The 19,461-nt window shown below is 41.0% G+C and overlaps 1 protein-coding gene across 1 annotated transcript in view; it reads left to right on the top strand.

Annotated features, from left to right (window-relative positions):
- Positions 1-19,461, top strand: part of TRIM9 (tripartite motif containing 9) — a 117,727-nt gene that overhangs the window by 54,332 nt on the left and 43,934 nt on the right. The window contains 2 exon segments of the mRNA XM_010389463.2: positions 12,976-13,071; positions 15,389-15,511. Of these exon segments, the coding sequence (XP_010387765.1) occupies positions 12,976-13,071; positions 15,389-15,511 (219 nt within the window).

Below are 19,461 nucleotides of genomic sequence, written 5' to 3'. Positions count from 1 at the left end.
GCATATTCAGAACAGGTTTACAAAATATCAAGTGAAGCAATCCGACCACCGCCAAAGGTGGTAAGCATTCAGCTCTTAACCGACTGCCTTCTCAGGTGTGTTAGGTTTCTATTGCTGCCATGAAACAGTACCAAAAACTGAGCAACTTAAAACAACATAGATTTTACACTCCTATAGATCAGAAGTCTAACAAACAGAGCTGAGTTGCTTTCCGGATGCTTTAAAGGAAAATCCATTTCCTTCCTCCATTTTCAAAACTAGCAATGTGGCTTCTCTCTGATCCTTCTTCTGTCATCACATCTCCCTTGGACCACAGTCAGGAAAGTTCCTCTGCTTTTAAGGACTCATGTCATTAAATTGGGCCCACCTAGATAATCCAGGATAATCTCTCCATCTCAAGGTCTATAACTTTAATCTCATCTGCAAAATCACCGGTACTGGGGATTCGGGCATGGACATTCTAGGGGACCATTATTTTGTCTACGGCATCAAGAAGCAGAATTCACATGCGGGTGATTGAACCCCGTCACCCTGATTCCATTGGCTGAGCCTGACTCTCAGTGACTCTCAGTGAGCCTGACTTTCAGCTGAGCCACAGGTGCTCCCTTGAAGTGAACATGTACTAATGCTGCTGAATGGTGTACGTGTAACAAGTACGGCTTTTACCCTCCCGAGGCATCCTGCAGGCTAAGGAATAGATGGTAACGCTGCTGGTTGTATTCATCTTCCAGTAAAGTTTAAAGGCAACTTGTGACTTTAATCTTAGATACAGGAGTTGCTTTCATGTTCTTGAAAAAAATTTTTTTAAATAGCCAAAGAGACTCTGTGTCTTTGTTCCAGTATTAAGTTATAAATTTCATTATTAATTAATAATTTCCAAATGAAATTTATAACTTAATACTGGAATAAAGACACCCTAAAATTATTGGACATTCAGAACTTCACAACAGTCCACCAGAGCCATCCTGGATGTATGCACTTAAGTGCAAAAAAAAGCCCCCTCTTTCTTTTCTGATCTGATCACCATTGTGAGTTAACTTCTAAAGTGTATGAGAGGTTGGGAGGTTTTCTGTTTTTGTTTTTGTTTTATCAGGGGTTTAGGTCATGCATGCAGGATAAGGAAAAGGGAAATATTTTTTCCTGTTTTTCCAAGTTCCATCTAAGAGTAGTATTCCTAGTGGGAACCATGTTACAAAGAGTGCTTGGGTTTCCTAGCTGACCTACACAATCATATTAAAAAGCAATATGTTTTTATAAAGTGGCTGTCTGTATTAATATCTAGATAATTTATAAATTTAATTTCCTATTTGATCTCGTAGTTATTTAGAATGGTGCTTCTTAATTTCCAAGAGATAGTAAATAGTAAGTAAAGCATTTTGAGGAATGTAATGAGGTGATGGGGAATCAAAGTTACTTAATTTTGACTTAATCATGGACAAATCTTGGTTTACATGGGATGAAAGATAGTAAGGTAACAGTTTGCAAAATGGAGAAGCATAGCAAAATATCCAAATTAACTGGTGATTTGGGATTAAGCTATTAAAGGAAATATGATAAATCTGTAAAAGGTAAAAAGAAAAAAATGATTTATTACAACTAGGAATATATACAATGTGGATGGAGTAAAGCCAACTACGTCAGTTAACACAATAAATGTAGATAGTCCAAATTTCCCTGTGATAAGGGGAAAAACTGTCAGATTAAGTTAAAAACAAATCTAGTTTTAAAATAAATGATGGGCAAAGTTATACCAGAGAGTGAGAGAGAGGATACACAGTCAGCCCTCTGTATGCATCGGTTCTGCATAGATAGATTCAACCAACACTGGATCGAAAATACTTGAGAAAAAAATAATTGAGCCTGTACTGATCATGTCAAGACTTTTTTCTTTGTCGTTATTCCCTAAATAGTATAGTATAGCAATTATTTACATAGTACTTACATTGTATTAGGTATTATAAGTAATCCAGAGATGATTTAGGGGTGTCCAAGGAAGGGAATACTGGCATGGGTTCTTAGTTTCTGTTTCTGGTTGGGCCAGTAAAGCCCCTTTCCCCATTCCCCTTTTCCACTTATCACTAGAGACAGAAACTAAAATCTATGGCTTCAAGCTGCTAAAAGCCTAAAACAAAACAAAACGGACAATAACAAAATAAGGTGGGTCAGACAAGCATGAAGTATGTACAGTGGTGTGCTGACAAACTGGCTCTCAAAAAAAGCAAAAACAAATTTTTATTTGTAATGTTTGCCAATGTCTATGGTGTAAATACATAGTTGATTTTACGCTACCAACATGACATTGCTAACATGGAAGAGATGTTGGCTCTTTTGTGCTGTGGGCTGGCTCATCAACATGGCAGGTTTTTACTGCAATGAGATGGAAGAGCCACCTTTTGCCTTAGGGCATGGCAAAAAGGAACTATTGCCTCACACAATATTCATCATTTATTGGGGGAATATTGATTTGCCAAGTCTCTGGCTTTTACCTGGAGTGCTGGAAGCAATAGAATTCTTGCAAGCAATTGTGATTGAAGGCATGAAACTTTAATACAGTGGCAAAGATACAGGCTGTGAAGTCACTACCACTCTGCGCAAGGCTCTGTCAGAGGGCATGCTTTTCTGTGGGTATTCTAAACCATTTTATGTGCGTTGTTAGGCAGTTACCAAGAATTTACAACTGAGGATAAAAAATATGCCTTCCTTGGGCTAAGCCTTTGTGTAAATATTGGATTTTACATTCCAGAGATGGACTACAGAATAGATCTCCTTTTTGCACATGCTACCCTCTCTTTTTGAGGAGCCCTAACCAGCACTCTATGAGTCCTTTTTCTAGAAAGCTGTTTTCTCTACACATCTCTCTGGATGCCTTCACATCCACTCTGGGCCACCATGTTCTTCCAGGTGGTATAGCTTTCTCCTTTATCTGAAACTACCAGGGAACAGTTTTAAGATAAGAAAAACAGTTTTGAGATCCAATTATTTTCAGTTCTCTAGATAGAAAATTTCAGTTCTACAAGTAGTGTTTTTTCACTAAATAATTTAAAACACGCTATTAGAAATGTGTGTATTAAAGTGAAAAATCAGATATTTTTCATGTAAAATGATTTTACTGCACTCTTCAAAGTGCTAAGAAAGGATAGACTTATTTACCCCTCAAGTTTCCACGTAGATCTGTATAGTCAATAAGGCTTTTTTATTTAAGAAATGACTTTTTATTCTTTATTTCACAAGCAGAACATTCTCATTTCAGAAAAATCAGAAAATCAAAAGAACTTTAAAAAGAAGAAGAAAAGCCCTCAATTTCACCAGAGACACACTACGAATAGCCTTGATAATTAACCCTTAATGTGTATCCTTTGAAATATCTTATACATTTATATGGAGATAATGCATGTCTCTATAACATATGGCAACAAAATTTGAGTCATGTCATATATCTATTGCTATCTTGAAATCTGTTCTTTTCACTTAATGTGTTATAAATATTTTCCCATATTACTAAATACGTTACTACCCCTTTTCAATAGCTATATAATGCTCAGATAACACTTACTACGTGCCAGGACGGCCTGCCAGGCTTTATACATATACAATCCAGCAAGATGGGTACTATTATTATTCAAAATTTTTATAGGTGATAGAATAGGACAAGGAAAGTTAAGGAAAGGAAAGTTAAGTGGTCCAAAGTCACAAATCTGTTGAGAAACACAGCGGAGATTCAGACCTAGGTAGTTTGGGGCCAGAATCCATGCTATTAACTGCTAAACTGTAGTGTAAGTCACTGTATAGGTCTCTATAATTTATTTATCTCCTTATTTTAGAATAATTTGTTTCCTTCTTGTTGCAAAGAGTTGAAATGAAATTCATGTAGTAAAGATTGGAAAACATTCTTGATTCTTCCTGTTTCCCAAGGTGAAACTGCATTAAACTTTCAAAATAGAGGATTTTAAAAAATCCCAAAATGCCCCTCTGAGTGGTCAATCCAATGCACACTCCTGCTGAAAGTGATGAGAGTACTTCTTTCCTGTGTGTCACTCTAAATATTTTCATTTGTATTTTGTTTTTGTAATCTGATAAGCAAAGAATGGAATCTCATGTTTAAAATTTTACCTCTTAAAATTATCAGTATGTGGGGGAGAAGGGACCCTTTTTCAAAAACTTCTTGTTGTTTTTTTCCTAATTAAGGTCTAAATTCTCACTGGGTTTATTTGTGAAGCACTTAGAAGTGGTCCTGGCACATAGAGTGCTATCTAAGTGTGTGTTAAACAAATGTGGATTTTCTCACTGTTGATGACTGTTTGTAATCAAGGTGGACTTTACCACCAAGAAGCCTGAGAAGCCAAAAACTGGAAAACAATTCAGAAAGTCATGGATTACCAGTTTTAATAGATTATGGTCAGAGCATCTAGTTCACAGAATCTCTATTCTTTAGCATTTATACTTATTTTGTGGACAGATACATGTATCTGATAGCTTTTGGTAAACATTCAAGGGGTATATTCTCTTCTATATATAATATAAAGAGAATATGCATAATATAAACCTTTGGAACACATTCATATAAATACAACTGAACTTGTTAATTGGATTATTCAGATAACCTGTATTCTTGCTTATTATTTATCTGCTGGATCTATAATATTCTAAAATAAATAGATGATTTCTACAAATAAAAATTTGTTTTGATTTTTGTTTTTTGAGAGCTGGTTTATCAGCACACCACTGATTCTTGTGACAAAGAGGAAGAGCAAAAGAGCTAGCAGAAAATCACAGTCCTCTTTAGGCTAAAAAGCAAGCCATATGGCCAAGGATGACAAGGGGGTAGGGACACATGCTCCATCTGCAGGAGGCACTGCAAATCATGTGACAAAATGGGGCCAGGGAACATTGTTCTGAACAATACTACAGTCTACCTCACTGTTTGAATAATTGTAGTTGACCAAACCCTAAGTCAAGACGTGGTATGACAAGAGTGTTTTAGTGATTTATGTATGTATATTTTAACTTTATTCTTACTATAAAAATATCATTGGGCCAGGTACAGTGGCTCACACCTGTTATCCCAGCCCTTTGGGGGGCTGAGGCAGGCAGATCACAAGGTCAGGAGTTCAAGACCAGCATGACCAATATGGTGAAACCTCGTCTCTACTAAAAATACAAAAATTAGCTGGGTGTGGTGGCGCACACCTGTAGTCCCAGCTTCTCAGGAGGCTGAGGCAGGAGAATTGCTTGAACCTGGGAGGTGGAGGTTGCAGTGAGCTGAGATCGTACCACTGCACTCCAGCCTGGGCGAGAGAGCAAGACTCCATCTCAAAAATAAATAAATAAAAGTAACATTGGTTGAGTATCTCTTATCCAAAATGATTAGGACCAGTAGTGTTTCAGATTTTGAGTTTTGCAGATTCTGGTATATTTACATTTTACTTACCAGTGGAGGATCACTAATCCAAAAATCTAAAATCTGAAGTGCTCCAAAATTCCCAACTTTTTGAGCGCTGACAAGACGCTCAAAGGAAATGTTCATTGAAATGTTTCATATTTTGGATTTTCAACACAGGGATATTCAACCTGTACTACTTATTGAATTGTAACAATATGCTAGACATTGTGCAGAACTTTATATATGTGATTTCATGTAATCCTCATGGTAGTCCTATGATGTAGGTTCTGTTATTATCCCCATGTTGCAGATCAGGAAACTGAAACTTAATATTTTAGATTGGGTTCCCTGGACACAGACTCTTGAGAGATGGTTAGTTGTTGAGTGCTCTTGGTAGAGTCACCGGGAAGTGAGGAAGCCAGGATTGAACTGAGGCTGAAGCTAACCTGCAATGACCTCAACCAATCCAATTAGAAGTTCTAGATCTGGGATGGTTCTTCAGGGTTGTCCCAAAATTGAAGCAAGGGGGCCCCAGCCATTCACTTGCCATGAGACATCCCCAGAAAGGGACGTAGCTTTCAGTAAGGCAGTTAGTTCCCTGTGGCCAAGAGCAATTCCTAGTGTAATCTATCAACAGCTGATATTCCCTGCAGCTGGGAGAAGGATGCATAGTCTTTGAGAGAATATTCTGGGTAGAGCACCACAGTATTCACTACGGTTAGGTAATAGGTCCATGATCACACAACTAGTGAAATGCCACCATTGAAACTCAAGTCCATCTGACTTTGAAGTCTATCCTATTAATTCCAATGCCATGTTGGTCCCCATTGCTCTGTCTGGCTCAGTTGCTACTATCTGATGGAATAATGGCATGTCTGATACATTTTTTTATGGTTCAAAGAATGACACAGTATGTTTAGACTTAAATTGTTACTATAAAGGAGGTAAATGTCACTGTGCATTAGCTTTTGGTGTGAATTTTTCTGTGCTTGGGCATGCAAGTCTAACAATGAAGAATGGGAGAGGGGATTCTATGTAATAGCGTGTTGGAATAAAAGCAGAGTCCTCCTCCTTTCTACCCTCCACACAGCTCATAGAGTCAGGTTCACAATAAAAATGATGAGATTTGTTTAGTGTATGAGCGATGTGCTGGCTTAGGCAGAGGAATCTGCATCCTTAGTGATGTGCTTCCTCACTTATCCTTCAAGGTAACCTTTGCCTCCTTAAGGGTCAGCTCATTGCCCAGAGATTGCCCCGCTCTCCCTAGGTCAGAGGCAGGGGTAGCAACTGTCACTAACTAGCTGGACACTAGTTAAAGTGGTAAGGACAGATTTTAATGCCTCAAAAAGACAGATTTTAATCAGTATACTGTTGCAACAGGGAAAAGAGTACATCGTGAACTGAACTCAACTTCGATTTGTACGGAGGTAACTGGGCACTTTAACAGAGGAATGAGGGAATAGGAAAGGGATTGGGCAGGGGCTCAGAGTCACAGAAGTGAAAAAATTCCAAAAATGAGGAAGGAGAAAATTGGTCTTCATGAAATCCATCTGGGTTTGCTAACATGTGCTTATTGAAGTTAGACCCCTACCCCCTCACAGAGACTGGCAGATAGAGTCCCTTTCTTCAGGTGTTCAATGGAACAACATCAAATTCTTTCGGCAGCCTTGGATTTTCTGAGGCAGGTACTTTAAGGGAGGCTGGGGTCATCTTAGCAATTCAGCCTTGAGCTGTTAGAAACTGTGTTAGTGTTTCTTCAAGTCTTTATAGGCCAAGGTTGAGGCCTAGGTGAGAAGAGGGCTCAGAGGACCCTGGCTATAACTTGGTCAAGGATAGAATCTTCTTTCCTTCCTTCCTTTCTTTTTTTTGAAGCAGTCTCATTCTTGTTGCCCAGGCTGGAGTGCAATGGTGCAATCTCAGCTCACTGCAACTTCCGCCTCTCAGGTTCAAGTGAGTCTCAAGCCTAGGCCTACTGAGTAGCTGGAATTACAGGTGCCCGCCACCACGCCTGGATAATTTTTTGTATTTTTAGTAGAGACAAGGTTTCACCATGTTGGCCAGGCTGATCTTGAACCCCTGGCCTCAAATGATCCGCTTGTCTCTGCCTCCCAAAGTGCTGGGATTACAAGCATGAGCCACCGCGGCCGGCCTTGAATCTTTCTTACAACCAATTAACAATAAGCAGCAGTTTAATGGAGCAAATCCCTACCCATAAGATTCCTCTGATACCAGCCTTGCCCAAAGCCAAGAGCCTCACCATACTCCACTGATGGCGTATCTCACATACAATCACATACATATGCATACACATTCTTACACACTTATACACTCATAAACTCACATTCTTACCCACATACAGATAGACTTTCACACACTCACATGCATATGCACACTCATACACACACACACCTTTTGTCCCTATACTGTATGCTTCCATTCCCAGGCCCAGCTACTCTTTTGCAAATCATAGCCTGTTCACTGCCCCAGCTCTTTGCTGGGCTTAGAGATAAGTTGACATCTCCAGACCAGCTGGTCTTGGAGGACTCCTGTCCATCTGACTGTAGTGAACTGGGGTTGGGATATATCCAGGATCTTCCAGCACCAGAGAAACCAGAGAAGAGATCCATTCTTGCAGGCACTAAAGGTGCAGGCAGGAGGAATAGAAATTTTTCCTAGAAGGGGAATCAGGCCCCTTGGGCAGCTCAGCTTGATGGTTCCCCAAGTACCAGTCACTCTGTGAGGTCTCCTTCCTTTACTTCATTCCCACTTCACCCAATTTCTGCCCAAGATCTTAGGCCAGTAGTTGAAAAAGTTGGCAGTGGACCGGAATTCAAAGCTTTTTCCCTTCTCCATGAGACTCCTCTCTTAGTCAGGGGACTTTTTCAAATTCACCAGAAAACTTCATGCAGGAAAAAAGTTGAACGTTTCATAGGTTAACTAGTCATGCTGTAATTTACATATTATCTGGCTGCTAAGCATAATCAGACTCCCTCATAATCAATCATAGTCATCCACTCACCTTCTCTGGTTGTACATGCTCTCACCATGGATTAAACAATTAGACAATTGTTTTGGCCTGTGAGGGTGAGAGAATTCTCTTTTTTTGGGAGGCTGGAGCAAAGAGCGTGAGTTTGCCATCACATGAGGGTTTGCGTTCCAGCTGTTCCGTAAGTGAATGGTGAAACCTTCACTCAGGGGTATCCTCTTGGTACCTCTCTAAAATGACAGGGAGGTGATTGGGATTGCATTGAAAGCACCCACCAGAGTTCCTGGCTCATAAGAAATGAGCAATGTATTAGAATTATTAGAATTTCTTTCTTACACTTTTTAATTGTGCCATGTCAGTAATGTACTGAGTAACTGGCAATGAGTAATCACTGAGTAATGTGACTCAGAGATCAATATTTCATTAGAAAAACTGTTATTCTCCTGGGCAGCCTTCCCTCAAAGTCCCACTACATCAATGGTCCCTTTTTTCCTGAGTGTTGTGTTTACCTTTGAACCTGGGAAGGAGCAGGAGTGGGCTTTGGCTCCTGGGCCCAGCGGTGTTGCAGTGCCTGAATGGAATGCACTGTGAAACAGCACCAGAAGGTGCCCCACGCCCAGGGAGGCAGCTGGGTCGTTTTCTGGGCCATCAAGCTGCTGTTGCTTGTTTGCTGCCTCATCTGTTTTGTACCAACTCTTCGAGTGACCCTCTTCGACCCATCCTGAGCCTGTAACTTCAGATCCCAGACAGCCAGAAAGCTTCTTTTCATTTGTCCCAGTTTATCTCTATCCAATATTCGTGGTGAACTGAAGGGAAAAGGCCAGGTGAAGAATGTTTACAGTGGGAAATGGAAAGAAGACACTGTCTTCTGCCTGAGCATGCTCAGCAGCTTGGGCGAGTGAGGCATTGGGCGGGATGGATTGAATTGCATTACCCATTTGCTGAGAGTAAGAAGTAGGTCCTGAAACGTCCTCCACAGTCTCTCCCAGGGTAAGTGCCTGATCTCTCCCTCCTGGGGAGACAAGGGGAGCCCGGATCAGGGTGGAAGCTGAGAGTGAAAGCCACACAAGGAGGGAAGGAGGAGGTAGAGTTCTTCGTTTCTCTCCTTCAGGCTTGAACAACTTGTCATCTTTCTGGGAGACCTCGGTGATCCTCAGCATGCTCCCGGCCGAGAACAATTTGACGAGATCAGGGCTTCAGCTGCGTCATTTTTCTCCTCTCACTCACCTTCAGATCATGACACCTTTTCAGTAACCTAGAAAACGAATATCCAAGACATCTGAATGTCACTGCTTAGGCATTATAAACAGCTTTAGAACTGTACCTTTCTCCCTTAAATGACTGCATGTACTGCCAAAGATGCCATAATGAAAACACGTACTACATATTTGCATCTTCATTGTTCTGGTCATAAATTTCCAGCACTGCTCTGTGGTCCTGAATACAGAACATCTTTGTTAGCACAGAGTAGGAATTTAAATGCATCTGGGAAAAAAAATCAGTCAATAATAATGTTCTTCTACATCAGATGGAGCTTATAAATGTGATCAAAATACCATCCTATAAAAACAATGTGCATATAAATCCTTACAATAAGAGCACTTTCTACTGATAGTCTTCCAGGATTTTTCATTGTCTCTTCAATCTCTATAAGTGGACAAAGCTTAAGAGAATGATTTCTAGATCTTTATCTTATAATGCAATTGTTTATCAAATACCAGAACAATCAACAGCCAGGTAGAAGGCATTCTTGGGACTGAACATAAACACAAAGAGGAAATTGGAAATAAATTGATTTTTGCAGTTCACTTATTGCTTTGTCATATAAAATCCTGGGACTAAATGGGACCAGAACTCTTTGTCTACTACTAGGAATAATTGATTTTCTAAGTATACAGCAGCACCTGGTCAAAAAATCTTTATGGGTATCAAGTCTGACTTATATAGACACAATTAATTGCAAGGTTGGAATACAAGATGCCAGGCAGCTTTGCTTCTGTGTAACCAAGTCAATTTTGCTTCTGTACTGAAACATCTAAGTGTGGTTACTAAACATAGGTTATAATAAAAAGAGGAAGAAAACTATGGTAGTCCAGCAAACTTTTACTCATTCAGGAAAAAAAAAAAAGATATGAGTTCTAAAGTAACAATGACAAAAATTTTTTTTTAAAATATGTATCTCATGTTATTGCCTGCTCTTCCAAATGAGACCTTTTTTCCCTCTTTTATCCCTTGGGCTCTTGGAAATATTAATAGTTATTGAGGAGAAACTTTTACTCCAAATAGTGTTGTAGCTGAGACCCAATCATAAAGAATTTTGCAGCTGTAGGCTCACTTTGAGCTTTATCTTAGTTGTGTTGGTCTTGCCTCTTGGAGCCTGAATACACAGAGCCAAGTATAGGTGATCAAAAATGTTCTCCAACAGACCATGTTCCAGGAATCTGTCCTGCGAATACCCCCAGTCAGCAGGTGTTTGTGTGAGCAAGAATGAAGAAAGCAAGTAAGAGTTAACAGCTGGTCAGGCGCGGTGGTTCACACCTGTAGTCCCAGCACTTTGGGAGGTCAAGATGGGCGGATCATCTGAGGTCAGGAGTTCGAGACCAGCCTGGCCAACATGGAGAAACCCCATCTCTACTAAAAATACAAAAATTCACTCAGTGTGGTGGTGCACTGCTGTAATCCCAGCTATTCGGGAGGCTGAGGCAGGAGAATTGCTTGAACCTGGGAGGCAGAGATTGCAGTGAGCCAAGATCGCACAATTGCCCTTCAGCCTGGGTGAGAGAGTGAGACTCTGTCTCAAAAAAAAAAAAAAAAAAAAAAAAAAAGAGTTAACAATCAGCAAGCATCACGCATTGTGCACCAGTAGGGTAGTAAGGTTCTGGGTTTTAGATATAGTATCTTATGCAATGCCCACAAAACCCAAGAATAGTAATCTTCCTCTCATTTTATGGATGAGGTAAAACTATGTATAAAGGGTTGAACAGCCAGTAACTGGCGGCATTTCTGAATTCAGAATTATTCCTTTAACTAGCAGGAGTTTTCACATTGATTAATGCATTCAACCCTCACCATAACCCAACTACAAAGTATTACTATTCTTTCCACCTTTTCCATTGGAGTAATTCAGACAGAGGTAACTTTCTCAAGGTCACACTTAGTAGGGGACAGAGTGAGAATTTGCAACCTTTCAAAGCCTATGTTCTTTCTACCATCCCACATTGCCTCAACCAAGCATTTGGTGTGCGTATTTTTAGACAGTCAGTGTCCAACTTTGTATTTAAAAGACAAATATAAGAGAAAAGCATTCACGGCACCAAGAGATATAATTTTAAGGTTCTGTCCTTTTACAGAAAGGAAAGGGTAGATGAATCATTGTGTTGGCAAGGAGAATAGGCTTTAGTTTGCAAAGAAGGCAGTGCAGGAAAGGGAGTCTGTCTTTGTACCTGAGGTACAGAAGGGTAGACCCAGACTGCTAGGAGGGGAAGGAATTTGTATCAAGTACAGTGATACTTGATATAAATTCCTGCTAGCAATAGAAAAGTCCAGAACAGTGACTTACATAGGAGTTAATTGTTCTCGCATAACAAGAAAGCTAGTGGTGAAGGTTTCAGGTGCTGGCTCAGCTGCTCAAAGATGCCATCAGAACCCGGCTCCTTCCCCTCCCATCCCTCCACCCATACCTTATTGGCCTTCTCCTCATGTGAGCCAGAAGACATCACATCCATCCTAAAGTCAGGAACCACAGGGGAGAAGCTGCATCAATCACAGTGGTTCCGTATCAGCAGAAACACAAAAGCTTTCCTAGACCCCTTCAGTCCCCAGCAGACTTCACCTAGGTCTCATCCATCAGGATTGTGTACCACCGCCACCCCAACAGATGAGGAGGCTGGAAGAGCAAGTACCTACCTGGACACCTTGCCAACCCAGCAGAACTGCCTCCTCATATGGATGGGGTGGTGTGGGAAGAAAGAAAGAGAGTAAGCCTTGGTGTAGGAGGCTAGTGTGGAAAGGACACAAATGTGCTAGGGCAGCAGGGCTGTACTTGGGAGAAGGAAGAGGACGTGGATGAGGCGGGAGTGGAATGTCGTCCTGCCCTTTGAATTTGTGATTATATTTAAGTGGTCACAGAGGATCACACCAATATCTACCCCTTCCTTCATCCTGTTATTGACTGTCTTCATTCTTTCTGCCCTAATCCCAGACCAATAGCCCTTGGTGCTAAGTAACGTTGGTAAGAATTAGATCAGCTGACTCACTATTTTGTTTTGCTTTTTTAGTCCTTAGCAAATAATATGTATTCAATAAATGATTGCTTAGTTCATCAGTGAAGGAGATGAAGAAATTCTAGGTTGATATTGGCTGGTGAGGGCCTTTGACTGCTGTGGCCAGAAGTGTTCACTGCTTCCAAGGAGAAACTACTCAGGAGCCCAGGGAGTTTGGACACCGGAATCTACCCGTACAAATGCCAGCAAAAAGGTCTAACCTCAGATAAGAGGAATCTGAGGAGGTTGATGACTCTCCAGTTTTGAGTCTCACTGAAAACACCTGTGTGGCCTTGTTGCTGCTTCCTGTGATTACAGCTTCATGGCTTCCTTCTTTGTCTTTGCAGAGCCAGCTCTCCCAGGCGCTGAACGGACTGTCAGACAGGGCCAAAGAAGCCAAGGAGTTTCTGGTACAACTCCGCAACATGGTTCAGCAGATCCAGGTACGGGCGTTACCTGGGACACAAGGAAACCCGTGGGTTAATATGTAACTGTGTGGCGGGAGAGTTTCCTTCTCCTCTTTGACTTTTATGTGTTGTGGGAAAATTCCTACTTTGTTGTTGTTGTTCTTTACATGCAAACACACATAGAGATCAGCTTCAAAGATACCCCTTCTTAAGGTAGTTACTTTTTGCCAATAACCTGGAAACACAGCCTGATTTTCCAACTGGTTCCTGTCTTCCACACTGAGGTCCTAATTCTCTACTACTGAATATTCAGAAAGAGGCCTATTTCTTTGTAAATTCAGGATCCTTATTGCTGAGTTTGTAAAGCCCTGTAGGTTTCCAAAACACCTTGTAATAATTGTATCACTTAATGGTAACAGGTCACAGTTTTCTCTTCTTTTCTTCCTTCCTTTATTTCCTTCCTGCCTTCCTTTGTTTTCTTTTTCATTCCTCCCTTGTTCCTTCTTCCTCTTTTTTCTTCCTCCCTTTCTGCCTTTCTTTCTTCTTTTCTTCTTCCCTGACACACAATAATGCTTCTCCTCTGCTTAGACATTTAAATATTTTTCAACCATGATCCCCTGGCAACTCTAATTTCAGATTGCTTTATCTAGACACAATGACCAGCAGTTCAACCAGCATTTAAGAGCTCATAAATTCTCCACTATAGCTGAAGGAGAAAAACTATAGACTGTATGAGACACTAAAATAATGATCCCTGTGTACTGTTTAGCATTCTTATGTTTTGAGGTTTGCCTCACAGAAATAACCTCAGCTCTGGCCTCCAGTAAGTTGACTAAGTTCATATTTAACCATGTCAAGGCAGAAATGGATTTTTAAATGTAAGCCACCCTTTCAAAGAATTATACACTGATTTCTTTGCCTTTTTTTGGCACACATGCCCATGTTAAACTTTTGATTCCCTAACAGCCTAGCAGTTTTGTATACTTCCTTCTGTTTTCCAAAGCAATAGAGTTTATCAATCAGTTCTTTCTTCACTCTGCTGGCATAAAATGTGCAGCCCCAGGCTTGCCTCTGCCCGGGCCTCTTCATCAGAGCAAAGCTTTCTTTCTGCTCTAAATCAGTGACAGAGCTTACAAGGGGAAGGTTTCCCCTCACCCCACCCTCCAATATTACCCTTCATGTGGCACAGAGAGCTCTTAAATGATGTTTTCCAAGGGCCTTCTCTGAGAGTTCAAAAGCAATTGCCGTGAAAGCCAAAATTTAGCATTGCTCAAGCAATTACTAACACATTCTTTACATGAAGACCTTGCATTTGAAAACAATTACTAAATGCCTACCAGTTGATTATTATATAAAGAAACACAGTTCTTTATGACTTTGGTAATAAATTAAAATTTGTGCCTTAAATAAATTAAAATTGTGCCTTCCTTGCCAGCCCCCAAAAGTTTACAGTTTCCTCAACTGGGTGGTGCTTTTTAAGTACTACTAATGTATATGTGAGTATTTAGCTTTCATTTACTGTAAATTACTTTTTTTTCAGATCATGGTTTAAGAATCACAATTGCATATGTTACTCATTGAAAGGCTTATCCTTAATAACAGAGTATAACTCATTGAAAGAATTGCTTGAAATAAATGTTTATGGCATGTACAGATTTAAATCAAATAAAAATGTTATATCCAGCATTTAATTTAAACATCAAAGGGAAGCTATAATTCATTTAGCATGAAGTTGCCTTTCCCCTACAAGGTGTTGGGTCATATCTGATTTTTATGGCAGGGTGATCCCTGTTACACACATTGATTGTTTTTGTCTGCCTACTATTTGCTTTCCTTAATGAAAGGGGAAGTACTTTTACCCGTTACGCTAGTATCTTATAAACTTCTGTTCTCATTGGATTATTGTTAACATTGAAGACCAGTGCCATCCTTTTTCTTCTTTATTGCTTTGAATTTAATGATTTCTCATGCCTCAGCAATGCCCCACTCCCTCCTCATTGCCTTTTTGAATGCCAGCTTCCACCATACATAGCTGGACATATGTGGCCTTCAAAAGTATTCATCCACAACTCTGTAAACTAAAGCTTTGTTTTACTTAATATAATTCAAATTGTGGAGATGATTTCCTTTTGATAAATTTAAGCAATAAATATTTATCCTTTTAATCTAAATTTAAAGCAAAGCATGACCAGTGTAGAATAAAGTTTATCCAGTTATTTTTTTAAAATTTCCAAATGTGCATTGTGGACAGAGTTCCTTTTCATTCCCTTCAGCAGGATGGGGGAGCTCTGTTTTCTCTGGCAGCCTGAGGCACCCAGCACCTTGCAGTTGAGAAATGTGCTCTATTACACAGGAAAACAGTGTGGAGTTTGAAGCCTGTCTGGTGGCCCAATGCGATGCCCTCATCGATGCCCTCAACAGAAGAAAAGCCCAGCTGCTGGCCCGCGTCAACAAGGAGCATGAGCACAAGCTGAAGGTAAGTCCTGCATCATGGGAAGAGCATAAAGCCAACAAGCCAGGCTCCCGGGAGGCATGATGGACAGGCTGGGAGAATTCCTTCCCATAGACAGGAGGAAAGGATGCCCACAGCCTTGGGGAGCCAGTGGTCTGGCCAGAAAGGAGCAGACACATCCCTTCCTTCACTACCTACTCCTTCATTTACCCAAATAATGTTTGTTGAGTGACTTTTCTCAGCCAGGAACTGCTGTGGACATAGGAATAATAAATAAATCAAAATTCTTGCCTTTATGCAACTTACATTCTATCAGGTGGGATAAATAATAAATAAGTGTCTTCCTCCATTTTATGTTGGTATAGCAGAATCCCACAGACTGGGTGATTATAAATAATTGAATTATATTTAGCTCTTGGTTCTGGAGGCTGGGAAGTCCAAAAGCATGGTGTTGGCTTCTGGTGAGGGCCTTCATGCTACATCATCCCATAGCATAAGGCAGAAGGACAGGCGAGCATGGGAAACAAGAGAATAAGGGCCAAACTTCAACCTTTTAGTGGGAGCCCACTCCCATGATAATTAACCCTCTCCCAAGATAATAGCATTCATCCATTCATGAAGGCAGGGGCCTCATGTCCTAATCACTCCTTAAAGGCTCCACCTCTTAATACTTTTATAATAGCAATTAAATTTCAACATGGGTTTTGGAGGATATATTCAAACCATAGCAATAAGTAGGTAAAATGTGGAGTACATTAGCCAAAAAGTGCTAAGAAAAATTTTAAAAGTAGAGTAAGAGGATAGTGAGTACTGGGGATGGGGGTGGAAATTTTAGATAGAGTGGCCATACAGAGGCAAAAACGTACTTTTGAATTGAGAAATAGAATCTGTACTTTCTAGAAAATCAGCATGATTTGTCTTAACTTCTCAAGTGGACTTTACAGTTGGAAGCTGCACAGAATTTTGTCATGACACAGTGGAATCAATTGGCTATAAGAATGGGACCCTATTGGCAGGACTGGTCCTCCAGGAGACATCTAATATTCCATCTATCGCCCCATTGGTGCAGGGCAACAAGATGTGAGAGGAAGGATGAGTGGATGAGAAGAGCAAACCAGAGGGGGTCCAGCAGTAGACAATCAGCTGAGGCCCACACATGTGGCCAGCAGGCCTCAGAGTGGCTATTGGCGGGTGGTGGGTATGTAGTGTGCAGTGTTGGCATGGCTTAGGATGAACGGGGGAAATGAGGTCTGACTATATGCTCACAGTGCTGGGCAGGGGAGCAGGAGGAGGGAGGGAAATGAAGGTGGCTCAGAAGGAGTCCTGCCCTTATGGAGTTTACAGTTCAATGGAAGAGATAAGTTATACCCACAGCTGACCCCAACACAGGTAGAGAGTGGGCTTCCAGGAGAGAGGTGCCCAATGTCACAGAAGTTGTGACAGGGCAAAACTACTTGCAGCTAAAATGGTCACAGAGTACCTCAAGAGCTGGCACCTGAGCAGTCCAAATTATAGGAAGTATGTGTTAATGACCACTTACATTCCTACCTGCAGGAATCGGCAAAGCTGTCAGGGAAGAAGAGGGTGATTAGCACATGTGCACTGTGGTCTTGGTCCATCTGGTTAGGCCTGAGGACCAATGGATGTTTTCTGTATCCAGCACCTGGCCTAACATGGCTAAAAAACTGTCACTATAGCCCTTCAATTTGAGCACCCTTCAGAAACCCGTAACTTTTATTGTTATAGCAGTCCTCAAAATATCATTTGAATCACATAGAACTGTATAAAATAAAACCACAAATGAAACTGAACAGTTTGCCCCACTAAATAGTGGACCAACTATTTAAGTACCTAGCCATAACATTTTAACTTTTTTCTTAATGGAAATATCTTTTTTGAAACATTGCAAACACTTCCCGGCACTTTTTAAAAGAATATGGTGAACAGTTTGCGACAGTCACATGGTGATGGTAGGGCAACTCCAGCTTTTCTATATGGGAGAGACATAAAGGCAGCAATCTGGAGGGAAGGGGGAATTTTTTGATGATTGAGAATGCATCATTTATCCCTATCAAAGAATGGCAGAAGGCATGAGAAGCCCGCTTGCCCTCCTGCTCTGTGCTGCCTCTGCAGAACAGGACTGTGAGAAAATCAGTTAAGGACTGTGTTGTGGCTGTAGATGTCATTGCCCAGGAATGGCTTTCACGCATCGCTGGGATGCCACATCGTGTGACTATGTCCTCTTCCCTCCTCTGATGGTCCATCTGTACTGGCTGGGCTGCCCCGGCAGGGCATGCGGATGCATTTGGGGGTGGCTGAGCAGAGGCAGCTGCCTGCCCTCATTCCACCCTGCCCAGGCTGGAGTTTCCTGCCCAGACCTCAAAGGACTGCAGAAACCAGAGACAGGTGGCTGGCTGTCCCCCACAGCAGCAAAGCTGTTCTGTCTTCTGTCACGAGTGATTTGTTTCTCTGCTGTTTTCAGCTGATTATATCTGTCATTGCTTCCAAAAACAGCCACCAGTGCCACTCACACCGTCATGACCACTGATACAGGCCTCCACGGCTCGCTCGCTCTCCTTCTCTCCCCCTGCCTTTTCCCTTTCTTGTCACTTTTGTTGCTACTCAGGTTTGTGAGAAAAGACTGGCCTTTTATAGACATCACTTGCCAAGCACAGTACTTCTTTCTATCTTTGTTGGCTAACCCGTCACTCACTGTCCTGCAGGGGTAATCTTATGTTCTTCCGCTTCCCTTTGGCTGAGTTCTCTGAGGGCCTGCTTTTTGCTGACAAAGAGAGGAGTTGTGTGTGTATTTTTCTGGCAACTCTCTCCTAGAGCAATCCAAAAAACTAGGGATGCTGGAAAGTGAGTGTGTATTTACACAGTCTTTATAATCTACTCATGTCCCTCTCTGAAAGCACTGATTGCTTGAACAGATTTAATAGTTCTGGTTCTGAAGTAAGATGGAACTGAGTGGTAAAGAGCCCATGTTCTGTGTCATAGAGGCTGGGGTGAGAGGACACACTTTCTCACTTACTAGGTTTCTCACCTTGAGCAAGTCTGTGACTCAAAAATTTATTTCCTCTGTCTGTAAAATAAGGCTAGAAGTGGTACCTCACAGGGCATTGCAAAGCACTTAGCACAATCTTTAATGTATATTAACTATTATGTTGTGATCGAGAGAGAATGACTGGAAATATGGTTTCATTCAACACACTGAAGAATTGTTTCCAGGGGCTTGTTTTCTATGATACCATAGTTCATAGTCTAGAATTAGCCCATACACTGGTGTTATTATCCGTTAACCTGGGAGATTCTTTAGTGGCATGAATTCATAATTGATCATTGTATAAAATAGTTCACAAAGTTTGGAGAGCTAAAAAAAGCAAAGCAGCTTCTGAGACATATGCAGATGTGGACATGTTTGAGGAAAACTGTTTGAAATGTAAATTATAGTTAATCCTACTCTGTGGTTTGATAAAATGCTGGGAACCAAATATCTGTTTTCCGAATGTGGTGAACTAACGCGAATGTCAGAAAGCTACTGAGGGAAGAAGTGTTTTCGAGCTTCCAAGAAAAATATTACTAACTCTTATTTGGAGCTACTTGGGCAATATTCCAACAGTCAGCAGCGCACACTGGACCCTGGGTGTTTTGTCTTGGTCTGTCCATTGTGTTAACATCCTTCCCAGGTCTGCTGTAGCTGAAGAAAGCCTTAAATTTCCTGTCTGTGCTCCTCGCAGGGGATTTATGACAACACTTAAACTAAATTGTGCCATTAATGAGATCTGTGCTTTCTTCAGAAACTTTACATATGCCACTTTCTCTTGATAAGCCCAAAGACATATCTAGAAATTATTTTTGTTTATGTAACATTCACAATTTGACGTAACTCTGAAATTGTCTTAAATGTGTGCTGTCTAATATTTTAGAATGAATTCACACATTGAATAGTAAGAGGCGATATGTATTTTCTT

Source organism: Rhinopithecus roxellana, chromosome 5 (assembly GCF_007565055.1).
Source record: "Rhinopithecus roxellana isolate Shanxi Qingling chromosome 5, ASM756505v1, whole genome shotgun sequence".
Taxonomy (NCBI): domain Eukaryota; kingdom Metazoa; phylum Chordata; class Mammalia; order Primates; family Cercopithecidae; genus Rhinopithecus; species Rhinopithecus roxellana.
The sequence above is the reverse complement of the archived record's forward strand: the minus strand, read 5'-3'. Positions and strand labels throughout refer to the sequence as shown.